Source organism: Watersipora subatra, chromosome 7 (assembly GCF_963576615.1).
Source record: "Watersipora subatra chromosome 7, tzWatSuba1.1, whole genome shotgun sequence".
In the NCBI taxonomy this organism is placed as follows: Eukaryota; Metazoa; Bryozoa; class Gymnolaemata; order Cheilostomatida; family Watersiporidae; genus Watersipora; species Watersipora subatra.
Window position 1 is genome coordinate 26,661,857 of NC_088714.1, and position 19,120 is coordinate 26,680,976.

The 19,120-nt window shown below is 32.7% G+C and overlaps 1 protein-coding gene across 1 annotated transcript in view; it reads left to right on the forward strand.

Annotated features, from left to right (window-relative positions):
- Positions 1–19,120, forward strand: part of LOC137400606 (tRNA (32-2'-O)-methyltransferase regulator THADA-like) — a 56,716-nt gene that overhangs the window by 18,937 nt on the left and 18,659 nt on the right. The window contains exons 13-14 of the mRNA XM_068086937.1: positions 3,156–3,472; positions 4,098–4,204. Of these exons, the coding sequence (XP_067943038.1) occupies positions 3,156–3,472; positions 4,098–4,204 (424 nt within the window). The remainder of the gene's footprint in view (positions 1–3,155; positions 3,473–4,097; positions 4,205–19,120) is intronic.

Sequence of the window (19,120 nt, forward strand, 5' to 3'; positions counted from 1 at the left end):
TTATTATGCTTTATTAGTTATCTTGAGGTGTTGACTGATGTTCTAAAAAAGGAATCAAGGAGATTGACCCACTAGAAGCTGAGATATAGCCAGCCAAACACAGGTCTACCTAATAAAGAATCAGAGGAAAACCCTTCGAAAATCCCGAAAACTGTGACGTATAAAATCGACTTAATGTTCATGTGCCGGAGTTGTGCACCCTTACCGCCGTTATGTATAATGATTGTTTTGGCTACGAGATGTGAAACGCTTCTCGCGATAGTAAATAATTTACAGACTAGCTCTGGTTTCTCAGGAAAATCAAGCAAACATTGTGTGGTAAAGGCATTTGCCCACAACCCCTCGCCATGATTTTTCAAAGCAGAAGAGCAGATTTTGACTATTGTGCTTCAAATTTTAACTCGATCTCCACGGATATGCTCCGAAGATCCTCTGTTCAACGAACGGCGCGTGTATAGTCTATATGCGACATCCGCGATTGCAGTTCGTTTAGAATAAGAAATGAGAATGTGAATTTTTGTTCATTCATCATTTTTCTATTGTGTATCTACTGCAGCATTTAGTTGATTTTCATGATTATCGTCACTATTAACAGACTGTAAGTTCACTACAGCCATAATTTTAAAAAGAATAACTTGACCGTGCTGCTCTTGCTGTTAGAAAAGAAAACGATAACTTTTGATTTGATTTTTCTATTGATCTATTATCTTATCTATGATTATTTTTTATGATTAATATAATAATCATAATGCATATTATACAAAATAATAATATAACTGCGTATAGAATAAATGATGTAACTAATATAATTTGTAGAAAGTGATAGCAGAATGTTGCGAAATAATAGATGCGTGTAATTATTTTATTCTAAAACTAATCTACACGTCAGAGGGACTGGTTCAGAATTCTCAGAGCAATGATTGTTAGGCCCAATTTGATTGTTCTATACTTCCAGGGATTAAACCAATTAAAACGCCGTGATTGTTATAGGAGAGCGCATTAGTTGGCTTAATTGACCAATGGCACACAAGTCGATTTCATACGTCATATATTGATGACTACCAAAACACTTATGTTGTTTGGTAGACCTGTGTTTGGCTGGCTATATCTCAGCTTCTGGTTGGTCAATCTCCTTGATTCTTTTTTTAGAACATCAGTCAACACCTCAAGATAAATAATAAAGCATAAAAATATTATGCTTTCTCTATTCTTCAAGCTATGTTTCAATTATCAGTAATGCTCTGTGTTAATACAACCCATTGTTAACTGATGTTATAAGTGTTCTATTGTTAATTGATGCTATAAGTATTCTATTGTTAACTGTTGTTATAAGTATTCTATTGTTAATTGATGCTATAAGTATTCTATTGTTAACCGATGTTATAAGTGTTCTATTGTTAACCGATGTTATAAGTATTCTATTGTTAACTTATGTTATAAATTTTCTGTTATTAACGGATGTTATAAGTATTCTATTGTTAACTTATGTTATAAATATTCTGTTATTAACGGATGTTATAAGTATTCTGTTATTAACTGATGTTATAAGTATTCTGTTATTAGCTGATGTTATAGTATTCTGTTATTATTTATGTTAATTTATGTAATTAACTGGTGTTATAATTATTCCATCGTTAACTAGTGCTATAAATCTTCGTCAAACCACCCTAAATTTGTGTTAGAATTATGATATGGGAAACACTGTTCTTTCCTTTTATATTTGACTAATTCATATATTCAACTAATTCTGATTTTTTTCTCTCAATTCAGTTAACTCGGACAACCCCTTTAAATTTAATTAATTATGTCTGTATGCGTATTTCTATAGCATAAGTGAGCTGCTCAAAAAAACTTGTTAAACCCTCAGTAAAAGAGCAAAAAATAAAATGAGAAATATTAACTTGTGAACTATAGCATTATCATGAGTAATTCATCTGTCAGGCGGTTTAAAGATATCCGAAAGGACCTATAGCTTATATGATATCGGTCGCTATTAAATTTGGCCACAAAAATTATCTCATTTCCCTCTCTGTAAACTATTTTTTTGTTTTACTGTGTCAAGTACAGAAGGTTATAGTGATAGGTCAATAATGAATAAAATCTGGCCACCAAAAAATCCGGATTTTATGGTTATACATTTTAATTGATCAAGTTCACTCTTTCGTCATGACATTTTTTTTCATTGTGAAATTTATTTTTTCGCTTTCCTTCACAGAACTTTATTGCTGGGCATTTTTCAAAGTTACAGTAGACGCTCCTATAGCGTAAAAAGTTTATGTGAAGTTTTTGCGTCCTATTACGTAAAAAATTTTATATAACGTAAAGTGTCAAGTCGGGCGAGTTTTCAAATTTGATTTGAATGTTAGTTTATCTCACCGCACTTGCGGAAGAAAATAGCGCCGTGTGTATAGTGCTATACCTATTATATATAACCTTAGCGACATTCTAGTTCGATGTAGTAGATCGTTAAATGTGTCGACAAAAAGGAGAATAGGATAGCTGTGCAATTATTCATAAATACAAAGGCGATCAATTGGTGCAGGTGTTACAGCGTCGGTCTATCGATCTGAATGTGACGAGTTGGAGCATTGTCGAAAGTTATCTTTTATCCTAACTTTGACCCCTGAATACAGAGAGACAACGAACAGGTGGAACTGCTTTTTATAGTAAAAAGATTGTTGTTTTGCCCTATTGTAGACATACAAAATATTTGTAATTAGTTTTACTTTGCAGAATAGACTTTACTGTTTAGAAAAAATAAGCAAATCGTTGTAAATGAATGTCAAAAATGTGCAGACCCCGTCAACTTGTTGTAAAATTACCGCAGTCATGATCTATAAATTCAGTGAGATTGATAATAAAAAGGAGAAAATTTGTCTATGTGAACCAATAATACTGCAGTTACGGTACAGCCCACAAATTAAAAGAGTCGAGTCAAGTGTTTTCTTTTTGCATAGCCAAAGAAGTGAGTTTGGCAAGATCTTGGGACAGATTAGGCAATTTACGTGTATTTTACTGTTATAATGTAAATTCCCTGTAACCTAAACGTTCCTGGAACGGATAATCTTTTGTTGTAGGAGCACCTGCTGTATCTGGTTAAGAACAAACAACTTTGGACTTTTTTCATGTTTCTGAGCTTTGTGTAATTTTTGCAGTCGATGTGAGCTGGTCAAGGCTAGCTACATAGACATTATTAAAGGCGCTAAACAACAGCTTGTGGATGTTTACCCTGATCTCGCACCTACCATTATAATGGCTGCATTGGGTGCTTCTAAAGAGGGCTTCGAATGGTCAACTGACATAGTACAAGATTGGACAAAAGTCAGCATAGATTTGCAGCTTAGTAGATGCCGACTGCTTTTGGACACCAATGAACCATCGATGTGTACACGAGAGGTCCTGCTAGAGCTATTGCATTGTGGGAGAATGTATGAGGTGCACCACGAAATTCTCTCTACTTCTCTCGCACAAGGTAGGCTCTACATGAACTCTCCATGATTTTGCTCTATTGATCAGCTGTTTGCGCAATACTCTTGAAGTGTTCTAACTTTTAACATTTTGTTTTTATGAATTTCTGTGGGATAAATGTATGCTGCTTGTAATTATAAATGGCATGGTAAAACACTATTGTCAAAGCTGCAGAGTCTGTTTGTATCAGATGTCCATCATCAAACCACTAATGTCCTTTGATCCATGACCTCTAATGAAGTCCAAATCTTTAACCTTGTTATGAAATTGACTCATCATTTTTTGGGATTAGGTGGTGGTCTGCCTGTTGTCTACATAGCTGATCATCCTGAGATCTATATAATATATGTACATCATACAAGTGCGAGATATGAGATATACATAAGATATGTATATCATATCATATATATTGTCCTTATGAAGTTATCATTTTAATACCTGTCTTTGCATATAATTACCATCTTAATTATCATCTTGTTACCTATATAGATTTACCATTCTTCTGTTGGCTTAGAGTTGCTATTATCTTGTTAGCCTGAAGGTATTCTGTTGTCATCATTTACAAGGAAATTCTCAGTTAATTTCCTGATAATTTCTTTTTATGTTGTAAACTAAACTCTGACTTGCAGGCATCCAGTTTCTTTCACCAGAAGACTATGTGGATGTGATGGCTCATATGATTGGCCAGCAAGACCACCATCACTTATCTTACAACACTCTCCAGTCAGTCAATTTGGTGAGTTGCCAGTTTGTGGTTTTACATGTAACAAATGTAATACAAACGCTCTCGATTAGTGTTTTTCTATCTTACTACAACTCGTATTCTTATCTTACAACAACTCATACTCTTATCTTACTACAACTCGTACTCTTATCTTACTACAACTCATACTCTTATCTTACTACAACTCATACTCTTATCTTACTACAACTCGTATTCTTATCTTACAACAACTCATACTCTTATCTTACTACAACTCGTACTCTTATCTTACTACAACTCATACTCTTATCTTACTACAACTCATACTCTTATCTTACTACAACTCGTACTCTTATCTTACTACAACTCGTACTCTTATCTTACTACAACTCGTACTCTTATCTTACTACAACTCATACTCTTATCTTACTACAACTCGTACTCTTATCTTACTACAACTCGTACTCTTATCTTACTACAACTCGTACTCTTATCTTACTACAACTCGTACTCTTATCTTACTACAACTCATACTCTTATCTTACTACAACTCGTACTCTTATCTTACTACAACTCATACTCTTATCTTACTACAACTCATACTCTTATCTTACTACAACTCATACTCTTATCTTACTACAACTCGTACTCTTATCTTACTACAACTCATACTCTTATCTTACTACAACTCATACTCTTATCTTACTACAACTCGTACTCTTATCTTACTACAACTCGTACTCTTATCTTACTACAACTCGTACTCTTATCTTACTACAACTCATACTCTTATCTTACTACAACTCGTACTCTTATCTTACTACAACTCATACTCTTATCTTACTACAACTCGTACTCTTATCTTACTACAACTCATACTCTTATCTTACTACAACTCGTACTCTTATCTTACTACAACTCGTACTCTTATCTTACTACAACTCGTATTCTTATCTTACTACAACTCGTACTCTTATCTTACTACAACTCGTATTCTTATCTTACTACAACTCGTACTCTTATCTTACTACAACTCATACTCTTATCTTATTACAACTCGTACTCTTATCTTACTACAACTCATACTCTTATCTTACTACAACTCGTACTCTTATCTTACTACAACTCATACTCTTATCTTACTACAACTCATACTCTTATCTTACTACAACTCATACTCTTATCTTACTACAACTCGTACTCTTATCTTACTACAACTCGTACTCTTATCTTACTACAACTCATACTCTTATCTTACTACAACTCGTACTCTTATCTTACTACAACTCATACTCTTATCTTACTACAACTCATACTCTTATCTTACAACAACTCATACTCTTATCTTACTACAACTCATACTCTTATCTTACTACAACTCATACTCTTATCTTACTACAACTCGTACTCTTATCTTACTACAACTCGTACTCTTATCTTACTACAACTCATACTCTTATCTTACTACAACTCATACTCTTATCTTACTACAACTCATACTCTTATCTTACTACAACTCATACTCTTATCTTACTGCAACTCATACTCTTATCTTACTACAACTCATACTCTTATCTTACTACAACTCATACTCTTATCTTACTATAACTCATACTCTTATCTTACTACAACTCATACTCTTATCTTACTACAACTCATACTCTTATCTTACTGCAACTCATACTCTTATCTTACTACAACTCATACTCTTATCTTACTACAACTCATACTCTTATCTTACTGCAACTCATACTCTTATCTTACTACAACTCATACTCTTATCTTACTACAACTCATACTCTTATCTTACTATAACTCATACTCTTATCTTACTACAACTCATACTCTTATCTTACTACAACTCGTACTCTTATCTTACTACAACTCATACTCTTATCTTACTACAACTCATACTCTTATCTTACTATAACTCATACTCTTATCTTACTACAACTCGTACTCTTATCTTACTACAACTCATACTCTTATCTTACTACAACTCATACTCTTATCTTACTATAACTCATACTCTTATCTTACTACAACTCGTACTCTTATCTTACTACAACTCGTACTCTTATCTTACTACAACTCATACTCTTATCTTACTACAACTCGTAATCTTATCTTACTACAACTCATACTCTTATCTTACTACAACTCGTACTCTTATCTTACTACAACTCATACTCTTATCTTACTACAACTCATACTCTTATCTTACTACAACTCATACTCTTATCTTACTACAACTCATACTCTTATCTTACTACAACTCATACTCTTATCTTACTACAACTCATACTCTTATCTTACTACAACTCATACTCTTATCTTACTGCAACTCATACTCTTATCTTACTACAACTCATACTCTTATCTTACTACAACTCATACTCTTATCTTACTGCAACTCATACTCTTATCTTACTACAACTCATACTCTTATCTTACTACAACTCATACTCTTATCTTACTACAACTCATACTCTTATCTTACTGCAACTCGTACTCTTATCTTACTACAACTCATACTCTTATCTTACTACAACTCGTACTCTTATCTTACTACAACTCATACTCTTATCTTACTACAACTCATACTCTTATCTTACTACAACTCATACTCTTATCTTACTACAACTCATACTCTTATCTTACTGCAACTCATACTCTTATCTTACTACAACTCATACTCTTATCTTACTACAACTCATACTCTTATCTTACTGCAACTCATACTCTTATCTTACTACAACTCATACTCTTATCTTACTACAACTCATACTCTTATCTTACTATAACTCATACTCTTATCTTACTACAACTCATACTCTTATCTTACTACAACTCGTACTCTTATCTTACTACAACTCATACTCTTATCTTACTACAACTCATACTCTTATCTTACTATAACTCATACTCTTATCTTACTACAACTCGTACTCTTATCTTACTACAACTCATACTCTTATCTTACTACAACTCATACTCTTATCTTACTATAACTCATACTCTTATCTTACTACAACTCGTACTCTTATCTTACTACAACTCGTACTCTTATCTTACTACAACTCATACTCTTATCTTACTACAACTCGTAATCTTATCTTACTACAACTCATACTCTTATCTTACTACAACTCGTACTCTTATCTTACTACAACTCATACTCTTATCTTACTACAACTCATACTCTTATCTTACTACAACTCGTACTCTTATCTTACTACAACTCATACTCTTATCTTACTACAACTCATACTCTTATCTTACTACAACTCATACTCTTATCTTACTACAACTCGTACTCTTATCTTATTACAACTCATACTCTTATCTTACTACAACTCATACTCTTATCTTACTACAACTCATACTCTTATCTTACTACAACTCATACTCTTATCTTACTGCAACTCGTACTCTTATCTTACTACAACTCATACTTTTATCTTACTACAACTCGTACTCTTATCTTACTACAACTCGTACTCTTATCTTACTACAACTCATACTCTTATCTTACTACAACTCGTACTCTTATCTTATTACAACTCATACTCTTATCTTACTACAACTCATACTCTTATCTTACTACAACTCATACTCTTATCTTACTACAACTCATACTCTTATCTTACTACAACTCATACTCTTATCTTACTGCAACTCGTACTCTTATCTTACTACAACTCATACTCTTATCTTACTACAACTCGTACTCTTATCTTACTACAACTCGTACTCTTATCTTACTACAACTCATACTCTTATCTTACTACAACTCATACTCTTATCTTACTACAACTCATACTCTTATCTTACTGCAACTCGTACTCTTATCTTACTACAACTCATACTCTTATCTTACTACAACTCATACTCTTATCTTACTACAACTCATACTCTTATCTTACTACAACTCATACTCTTATCTTACTGCAACTCGTACTCTTATCTTACTACAACTCATACTCTTATCTTACTACAACTCGTACTCTTATCTTACTACAACTCATACTCTTATCTTACTACAACTCATACTCTTATCTTACTGCAACTCATACTCTTATCTTACTACAACTCATACTCTTATCTTACTACAACTCATACTCTTATCTTACTACAACTCATACTCTTATCTTACTGCAACTCGTACTCTTATCTTACTACAACTCATACTCTTATCTTACTACAACTCGTACTCTTATCTTACTACAACTCGTACTCTTATCTTACTACAACTCATACTCTTATCTTACTACAACTCATACTCTTATCTTACTACAACTCATACTCTTATCTTACTGCAACTCATACTCTTATCTTACTACAACTCATACTCTTATCTTACTACAACTCGTACTCTTATCTTACTACAACTCGTACTCTTATCTTACTACAACTCATACTCTTATCTTACTACAACTCGTACTCTTATCTTACTACAACTCGTACTCTTATCTTACTACAACTCATACTCTTATCTTACTGCAACTCGTACTCTTATCTTACTACAACTCATACTCTTATCTTACTACAACTCATACTCTTATCTTACTACAACTCGTACTCTTATCTTACTACAACTCGTACTCTTATCTTACTACAACTCATACTCTTATCTTACTACAACTCATACTCTTATCTTACTACAACTCATACTCTTATCTTACTGCAACTCGTACTCTTATCTTACTACAACTCATACTCTTATCTTACTACAACTCATACTCTTATCTTACTACAACTCGTACTCTTATCTTACTACAACTCATACTCTTATCTTACTACAACTCATACTCTTATCTTACTACAACTCATACTCTTATCTTACTACAACTCATACTCTTATCTTACTGCAACTCGTACTCTTATCTTACTACAACTCATACTCTTATCTTACTACAACTCGTACTCTTATCTTACTATAACTCATACTCTTATCTTACTACAACTCATACTCTTATCTTACTGCAACTCGTACTCTTATCTTACTACAACTCGTACTCTTATCTTACTACAACTCATACTCTTATCTTACTACAACTCGTACTCTTATCTTACTACAACTCGTACTCTTATCTTACTACAACTCATACTCTTATCTTACTGCAACTCGTACTCTTATCTTACTACAACTCATACTCTTATCTTATTACAACTCATACTCTTATCTTACTGCAACTCGTACTCTTATCTTACTACAACTCGTACTCTTATCTTATTACAACTCATACTCTTATCTTACTACAACTCATACTCTTATCTTACTACAACTCATACTCTTATCTTACTACAACTCATACTCTTATCTTACTGCAACTCGTACTCTTATCTTACTACAACTCGTACTCTTATCTTATTACAACTCATACTCTTATCTTACTACAACTCATACTCTTATCTTACTACAACTCATACTCTTATCTTACTACAACTCATACTCTTATCTTACTACAACTCGTACTCTTATCTTACTACAACTCGTACTCTTATCTTACTACAACTCATACTCTTATCTTACTGCAACTCGTACTCTTATCTTACTACAACTCGTACTCTTATCTTACTACAACTCATACTCTTATCTTACTACAACTCGTACTCTTATCTTACTACAACTCGTACTCTTATCTTACTACAACTCATACTCTTATCTTACTGCAACTCATACTCTTATCTTACTACAACTCATACTCTTATCTTACTACAACTCGTACTCTTATCTTACTACAACTCGTACTCTTATCTTACTACAACTCATACTCTTATCTTACTACAACTCATACTCTTATCTTACTGCAACTCGTACTCTTATCTTACTACAACTCATACTCTTATCTTACTACAACTCATACTCTTATCTTACTACAACTCGTACTCTTATCTTACTACAACTCATACTCTTATCTTACTACAACTCATACTCTTATCTTACTACAACTCATACTCTTATCTTACTACAACTCATACTCTTATCTTACTGCAACTCGTACTCTTATCTTACTACAACTCATACTCTTATCTTACTGCAACTCGTACTCTTATCTTACTACAACTCGTACTCTTATCTTACTACAACTCATACTCTTATCTTACTACAACTCGTACTCTTATCTTACTACAACTCGTACTCTTATCTTACTACAACTCATACTCTTATCTTACTGCAACTCGTACTCTTATCTTACTACAACTCATACTCTTATCTTATTACAACTCATACTCTTATCTTACTGCAACTCGTACTCTTATCTTACTACAACTCGTACTCTTATCTTATTACAACTCATACTCTTATCTTACTACAACTCATACTCTTATCTTACTACAACTCATACTCTTATCTTACTACAACTCATACTCTTATCTTACTGCAACTCGTACTCTTATCTTACTACAACTCGTACTCTTATCTTATTACAACTCATACTCTTATCTTACTACAACTCATACTCTTATCTTACTACAACTCATACTCTTATCTTACTACAACTCATACTCTTATCTTACTACAACTCGTACTCTTATCTTACTACAACTCGTACTCTTATCTTACTACAACTCATACTCTTATCTTACTGCAACTCGTACTCTTATCTTACTACAACTCGTACTCTTATCTTATTACAACTCATACTCTTATCTTACTACAACTCATACTCTTATCTTACTACAACTCGTACTCTTATCTTACTACAACTCATACTCTTATCTTACTACAACTCGTACTCTTATCTTACTACAACTCATACTCTTATCTTACTACAACTCATACTCTTATCTTACTACAACTCATACTCTTATCTTACTACAACTCATACTCTTATCTTACTGCAACTCGTACTCTTATCTTACTACAACTCATACTCTTATCTTACTGCAACTCGTACTCTTATCTTACTACAACTCGTACTCTTATCTTACTACAACTCATACTCTTATCTTACTACAACTCGTACTCTTATCTTACTACAACTCGTACTCTTATCTTACTACAACTCATACTCTTATCTTACTGCAACTCGTACTCTTATCTTACTACAACTCATACTCTTATCTTATTACAACTCATACTCTTATCTTACTGCAACTCGTACTCTTATCTTACTACAACTCGTACTCTTATCTTATTACAACTCATACTCTTATCTTACTACAACTCATACTCTTATCTTACTACAACTCATACTCTTATCTTACTACAACTCATACTCTTATCTTACTGCAACTCGTACTCTTATCTTACTACAACTCGTACTCTTATCTTATTACAACTCATACTCTTATCTTACTACAACTCATACTCTTATCTTACTACAACTCATACTCTTATCTTACTACAACTCATACTCTTATCTTACTACAACTCGTACTCTTATCTTACTACAACTCGTACTCTTATCTTACTACAACTCATACTCTTATCTTACTGCAACTCGTACTCTTATCTTACTACAACTCGTACTCTTATCTTATTACAACTCATACTCTTATCTTACTACAACTCATACTCTTATCTTACTACAACTCGTACTCTTATCTTACTACAACTCATACTCTTATCTTACTACAACTCATACTCTTATCTTACTGCAACTCGTACTCTTATCTTACTACAACTCGTACTCTTATCTTATTACAACTCATACTCTTATCTTACTACAACTCATACTCTTATCTTACTACAACTCATACTCTTATCTTACTACAACTCGTACTCTTATCTTACTACAACTCGTACTCTTATCTTACTACAACTCATACTCTTATCTTACTGCAACTCGTACTCTTATCTTACTACAACTCATACTCTTATCTTACTACAACTCGTACTCTTATCTTACTACAACTCATACTCTTATCTTACTACAACTCGTACTCTTATCTTACTACAACTCGTACTCTTATCTTACTACAACTCATACTCTTATCTTACTATAACTCATACTCTTATCTTACTACAACTCATACTCTTATCTTACTGCAACTCGTACTCTTATCTTACTACAACTCATACTCTTATCTTACTACAACTCGTACTCTTATCTTACTACAACTCATACTCTTATCTTACTACAACTCGTACTCTTATCTTACTACAACTCGTACTCTTATCTTACTACAACTCATACTCTTATCTTACTGCAACTCGTACTCTTATCTTACTACAACTCATACTCTTATCTTACTACAACTCGTACTCTTATCTTACTACAACTCATACTCTTATCTTACTACAACTCATACTCTTATCTTACTGCAACTCGTACTCTTATCTTACTACAACTCGTACTCTTATCTTATTACAACTCATACTCTTATCTTACTACAACTCATACTCTTATCTTACTACAACTCGTACTCTTATCTTATTACAACTCATACTCTTATCTTACTACAACTCGTACTCTTATCTTACTACAACTCGTACTCTTATCTTACTACAACTCATACTCTTATCTTACTACAACTCGTACTCTTATCTTACTACAACTCATACTCTTATCTTACTACAACTCATACTCTTATCTTACTACAACTCATACTCTTATCTTACTACAACTCATACTCTTATCTTACTACAACTCATACTCTTATCTTACTACAACTCGTACTCTTATCTTACTACAACTCGTACTCTTATCTTACTACAACTCATACTCTTATCTTACTACAACTCGTACTCTTATCTTACTACAACTCATACTCTTATCTTACTACAACTCGTACTCTTATCTTATTACAACTCATACTCTTATCTTACTACAACTCATACTCTTATCTTACTACAACTCATACTCTTATCTTACTGCAACTCGTACTCTTATCTTACTACAACTCATACTCTTATCTTACTATAACTCATACTCTTATCTTACTACAACTCGTACTCTTATCTTACTACAACTCGTACTCTTATCTTACTACAACTCATACTCTTATCTTACTACAACTCATACTCTTATCTTACTACAACTCATACTCTTATCTTACTACAACTCATACTCTTATCTTACTGCAACTCGTACTCTTATCTTACTACAACTCATACTCTTATCTTACTACAACTCATACTCTTATCTTACTACAACTCATACTCTTATCTTACTACAACTCATACTCTTATCTTACTGCAACTCGTACTCTTATCTTACTACAACTCATACTCTTATCTTACTACAACTCGTACTCTTATCTTACTACAACTCATACTCTTATCTTACTACAACTCATACTCTTATCTTACTGCAACTCGTACTCTTATCTTACTACAACTCATACTCTTATCTTACTACAACTCATACTCTTATCTTACTACAACTCATACTCTTATCTTACTGCAACTCGTACTCTTATCTTACTACAACTCATACTCTTATCTTACTACAACTCGTACTCTTATCTTACTACAACTCGTACTCTTATCTTACTACAACTCATACTCTTATCTTACTACAACTCATACTCTTATCTTACTGCAACTCATACTCTTATCTTACTACAACTCATACTCTTATCTTACTACAACTCATACTCTTATCTTACTACAACTCATACTCTTATCTTACTACAACTCATACTCTTATCTTACTGCAACTCGTACTCTTATCTTACTACAACTCATACTCTTATCTTACTACAACTCGTACTCTTATCTTACTACAACTCATACTCTTATCTTACTACAACTCATACTCTTATCTTACTACAACTCATACTCTTATCTTACTGCAACTCATACTCTTATCTTACTACAACTCATACTCTTATCTTACTACAACTCATACTCTTATCTTACTACAACTCATACTCTTATCTTACTACAACTCATACTCTTATCTTACTGCAACTCGTACTCTTATCTTACTGCAACTCATACTCTTATCTTACTACAACTCATACTCTTATCTTACTGCAACTCGTACTCTTATCTTACTACAACTCATACTCTTATCTTACTACAACTCATACTCTTATCTTACTACAACTCATACTCTTATCTTACTACAACTCATACTCTTATCTTACTGCAACTCGTACTCTTATCTTACTACAACTCATACTCTTATCTTACTACAACTCGTACTCTTATCTTACTACAACTCATACTCTTATCTTACTACAACTCATACTCTTATCTTACTGCAACTCGTACTCTTATCTTACTACAACTCATACTCTTATCTTACTACAACTCGTACTCTTATCTTACTACAACTCGTACTCTTATCTTACTACAACTCATACTCTTATCTTACTACAACTCGTACTCTTATCTTACTACAACTCGTACTCTTATCTTACTACAACTCATACTCTTATCTTACTGCAACTCGTACTCTTATCTTACTACAACTCATACTCTTATCTTACTACAACTCGTACTATTATCTTACTACAACTCATACTCTTATCTTACTACAACTCATACTCTTATCTTACTACAACTCATACTCTTATCTTACTACAACTCATACTCTTATCTTACTGCAACTCGTACTCTTATCTTACTACAACTCGTACTCTTATCTTATTACAACTCATACTCTTATCTTACTACAACTCATACTCTTATCTTACTACAACTCATACTCTTATCTTACTACAACTCATACTCTTATCTTACTACAACTCATACTCTTATCTTACTACAACTCATACTCTTATCTTACTACAACTCATACTCTTATCTTACTACAACTCATACTCTTATCTTACTATAACTCATACTCTTATCTTACTGCAACTCGTACTCTTATCTTACTACAACTCGTACTCTTATCTTATTACAACTCATACTCTTATCTTACTACAACTCATACTCTTATCTTACTACAACTCGTACTCTTATCTTACTACAACTCATACTCTTATCTTACTACAACTCATACTCTTATCTTACTACAACTCATACTCTTATCTTACTGCAACTCGTACTCTTATCTTACTACAACTCATACTCTTATCTTACTATAACTCATACTCTTATCTTACTACAACTCGTACTCTTATCTTACTACAACTCGTACTCTTATCTTACTACAACTCATACTCTTATCTTACTACAACTCGTACTCTTATCTTACTACAACTCATACTCTTATCTTACTACAACTCGTACTCTTATCTTATTACAACTCATACTCTTATCTTACTACAACTCGTACTCTTATCTTACTACAACTCGTACTCTTATCTTACTGCAACTCGTACTCTTATCTTACTACAACTCATACTCTTATCTTACTACAACTCATACTCTTATCTTACTGCAACTCGTACTCTTATCTTACTACAACTCATACTCTTATCTTACTGCAACTCGTACTCTTATTTTACTACAACTCATACTCTTATCTTACTACAACTCGTACTCTTATCTTACTACAACTCATACTCTTATCTTACTACAACTCATACTCTTATCTTACTACAACTCATACTCTTATCTTACTGCAACTCGTACTCTTATCTTACTACAACTCATACTCTTATCTTACTACAACTCATACTCTTATCTTACTACAACTCATACTCTTATCTTACTACAACTCATACTCTTATCTTACTGCAACTCGTACTCTTATCTTACTACAACTCATACTCTTATCTTACTACAACTCGTACTCTTATCTTACTACAACTCGTACTCTTATCTTACTACAACTCATACTCTTATCTTACTGCAACTCGTACTCTTATCTTACTACAACTCATACTCTTATCTTACTACAACTCGTACTCTTATCTTACTACAACTCATACTCTTATCTTACTACAACTCATACTCTTATCTTACTGCAACTCGTACTCTTATCTTACTACAACTCATACTCTTATCTTACTACAACTCGTACTCTTATCTTACTACAACTCATACTCTTATCTTACTACAACTCATACTCTTATCTTACTATAACTCATACTCTTATCTTACTGCAACTCGTACTCTTATCTTACTACAACTCGTACTCTTATCTTATTACAACTCATACTCTTATCTTACTACAACTCATACTCTTATCTTACTACAACTCGTACTCTTATCTTACTACAACTCATACTCTTATCTTACTACAACTCATACTCTTATCTTACTACAACTCATACTCTTATCTTACTGCAACTCGTACTCTTATCTTACTACAACTCATACTCTTATCTTACTATAACTCATACTCTTATCTTACTACAACTCGTACTCTTATCTTACTACAACTCGTACTCTTATCTTACTACAACTCATACTCTTATCTTACTACAACTCGTACTCTTATCTTACTACAACTCATACTCTTATCTTACTACAACTCGTACTCTTATCTTATTACAACTCATACTCTTATCTTACTACAACTCGTACTCTTATCTTACTACAACTCATACTCTTATCTTACTGCAACTCGTACTCTTATCTTACTACAACTCATACTCTTATCTTACTACAACTCATACTCTTATCTTACTGCAACTCGTACTCTTATCTTACTACAACTCATACTCTTATCTTACTGCAACTCGTACTCTTATTTTACTACAACTCATACTCTTATCTTACTACAACTCGTACTCTTATCTTACTACAACTCATACTCTTATCTTACTACAACTCATACTCTTATCTTACTACAACTCATACTCTTATCTTACTGCAACTCGTACTCTTATCTTACTACAACTCATACTCTTATCTTACTACAACTCATACTCTTATCTTACTACAACTCATACTCTTATCTTACTACAACTCATACTCTTATCTTACTGCAACTCGTACTCTTATCTTACTACAACTCATACTCTTATCTTACTACAACTCGTACTCTTATCTTACTACAACTCGTACTCTTATCTTACTACAACTCATACTCTTATCTTACTGCAACTCGTACTCTTATCTTACTACAACTCATACTCTTATCTTACTACAACTCGTACTCTTATCTTACTACAACTCATACTCTTATCTTACTACAACTCATACTCTTATCTTACTGCAACTCGTACTCTTATCTTACTACAACTCATACTCTTATCTTACTACAACTCGTACTCTTATCTTACTACAACTCATACTCTTATCTTACTACAACTCGTACTCTTATCTTACTACAACTCATACTCTTATCTTACTACAACTCATACTCTTATCTTACTACAACTCGTACTCTTATCTTACTACAACTCGTACTCTTATCTTACTACAACTCATACTCTTATCTGACTACAACTCATACTCTTATCTTACTACAACTCATACTCTTATCTTACTACAACTCGTACTCTTATCTTACTACAACTCGTACTCTTATCTTACTACAACTCATACTCTTATCTTACTGCAACTCGTACTCTTATCTTACTACAACTCATACTCTTATCTTACTACAACTCGTACTCTTATCTTACTACAACTCATACTCTTATCTTACTACAACTCGTACTCTTATCTTACTACAACTCATACTCTTATCTTACTGCAACTCGTACTCTTATCTTACTACAACTCATACTCTTATCTTACTACAACTCGTACTCTTATCTTACTACAACTCATACTCTTATCTTACTACAACTCATACTCTTATCTTACTACAACTCATACTCTTATCTTACTACAACTCATACTCTTATCTGACTACAACTCATACTCTTATCTTACTACAACTCATACTCTTATCTTACTACAACTCGTACTCTTATCTTACTACAACTCGTACTCTTATCTTACTACAACTCATACTCTTATCTTACTACAACTCGTACTCTTATCTTATTACAACTCGTACTCTTATCTTACTACAACTCATACTCTTATCTTACTACAACTCGTACTCTTATCTTACTACAACTCATACTCTTATCTTACTACAACTCATACTCTTATCTTACTACAACTCATACTCTTATCTGACTACAACTCATACTCTTATCTTACTACAACTCATACTCTTATCTTACTACAACTCATACTCTTATCTTACTACAACTCATACTCTTATCTTACTGCAACTCGTACTCTTATCTTACTACAACTCATACTCTTATCTTACTACAACTCGTACTCTTATCTTACTACAACTCGTACTCTTATCTTACTACAACTCATACTCTTATCTTACTACAACTCATACTCTTATCTTACTACAACTCATACTCTTATCTTACTACAACTCATACTCTTATCTTACTACAACTCATACTCTTATCTTACTGCAACTCGTACTCTTATCTTACTACAACTCATACTCTTATCTTACTACAACTCGTACTCTTATCTTACTACAACTCATACTCTTATCTTACTACAACTCATACTCTTATCTTACTATAACTCATACTCTTATCTTACTACAACTCGTACTCTTATCTTACTACAACTCGTACTCTTATCTTACTACAACTCATACTCTTATCTTACTACAACTCATACTCTTATCTTACTGCAACTCGTACTCTTATCTTACTACAACTCATACTCTTATCTTACTACAACTCGTACTCTTATCTTACTACAACTCATACTCTTATCTTACTACAACTCATACTCTTATCTTACTACAACTCATACTCTTATCTTACTGCAACTCGTACTCTTATCTTACTACAACTCATACTCTTATCTTACTACAACTCGTACTCTTATCTTACTACAACTCATACTCTTATCTTACTACAACTCATACTCTTATCTTACTATAACTCATACTCTTATCTTACTACAACTCGTACTCTTATCTTACTACAACTCGTACTCTTATCTTACTACAACTCATACTCTTATCTTACTACAACTCATACTCTTATCTTACTACAACTCATACTCTTATCTTACTACAACTCATACTCTTATCTTACTACAACTCATACTCTTATCTTACTGCAACTCATACTCTTATCTTACTACAACTCATACTCTTATCTTACTGCAAC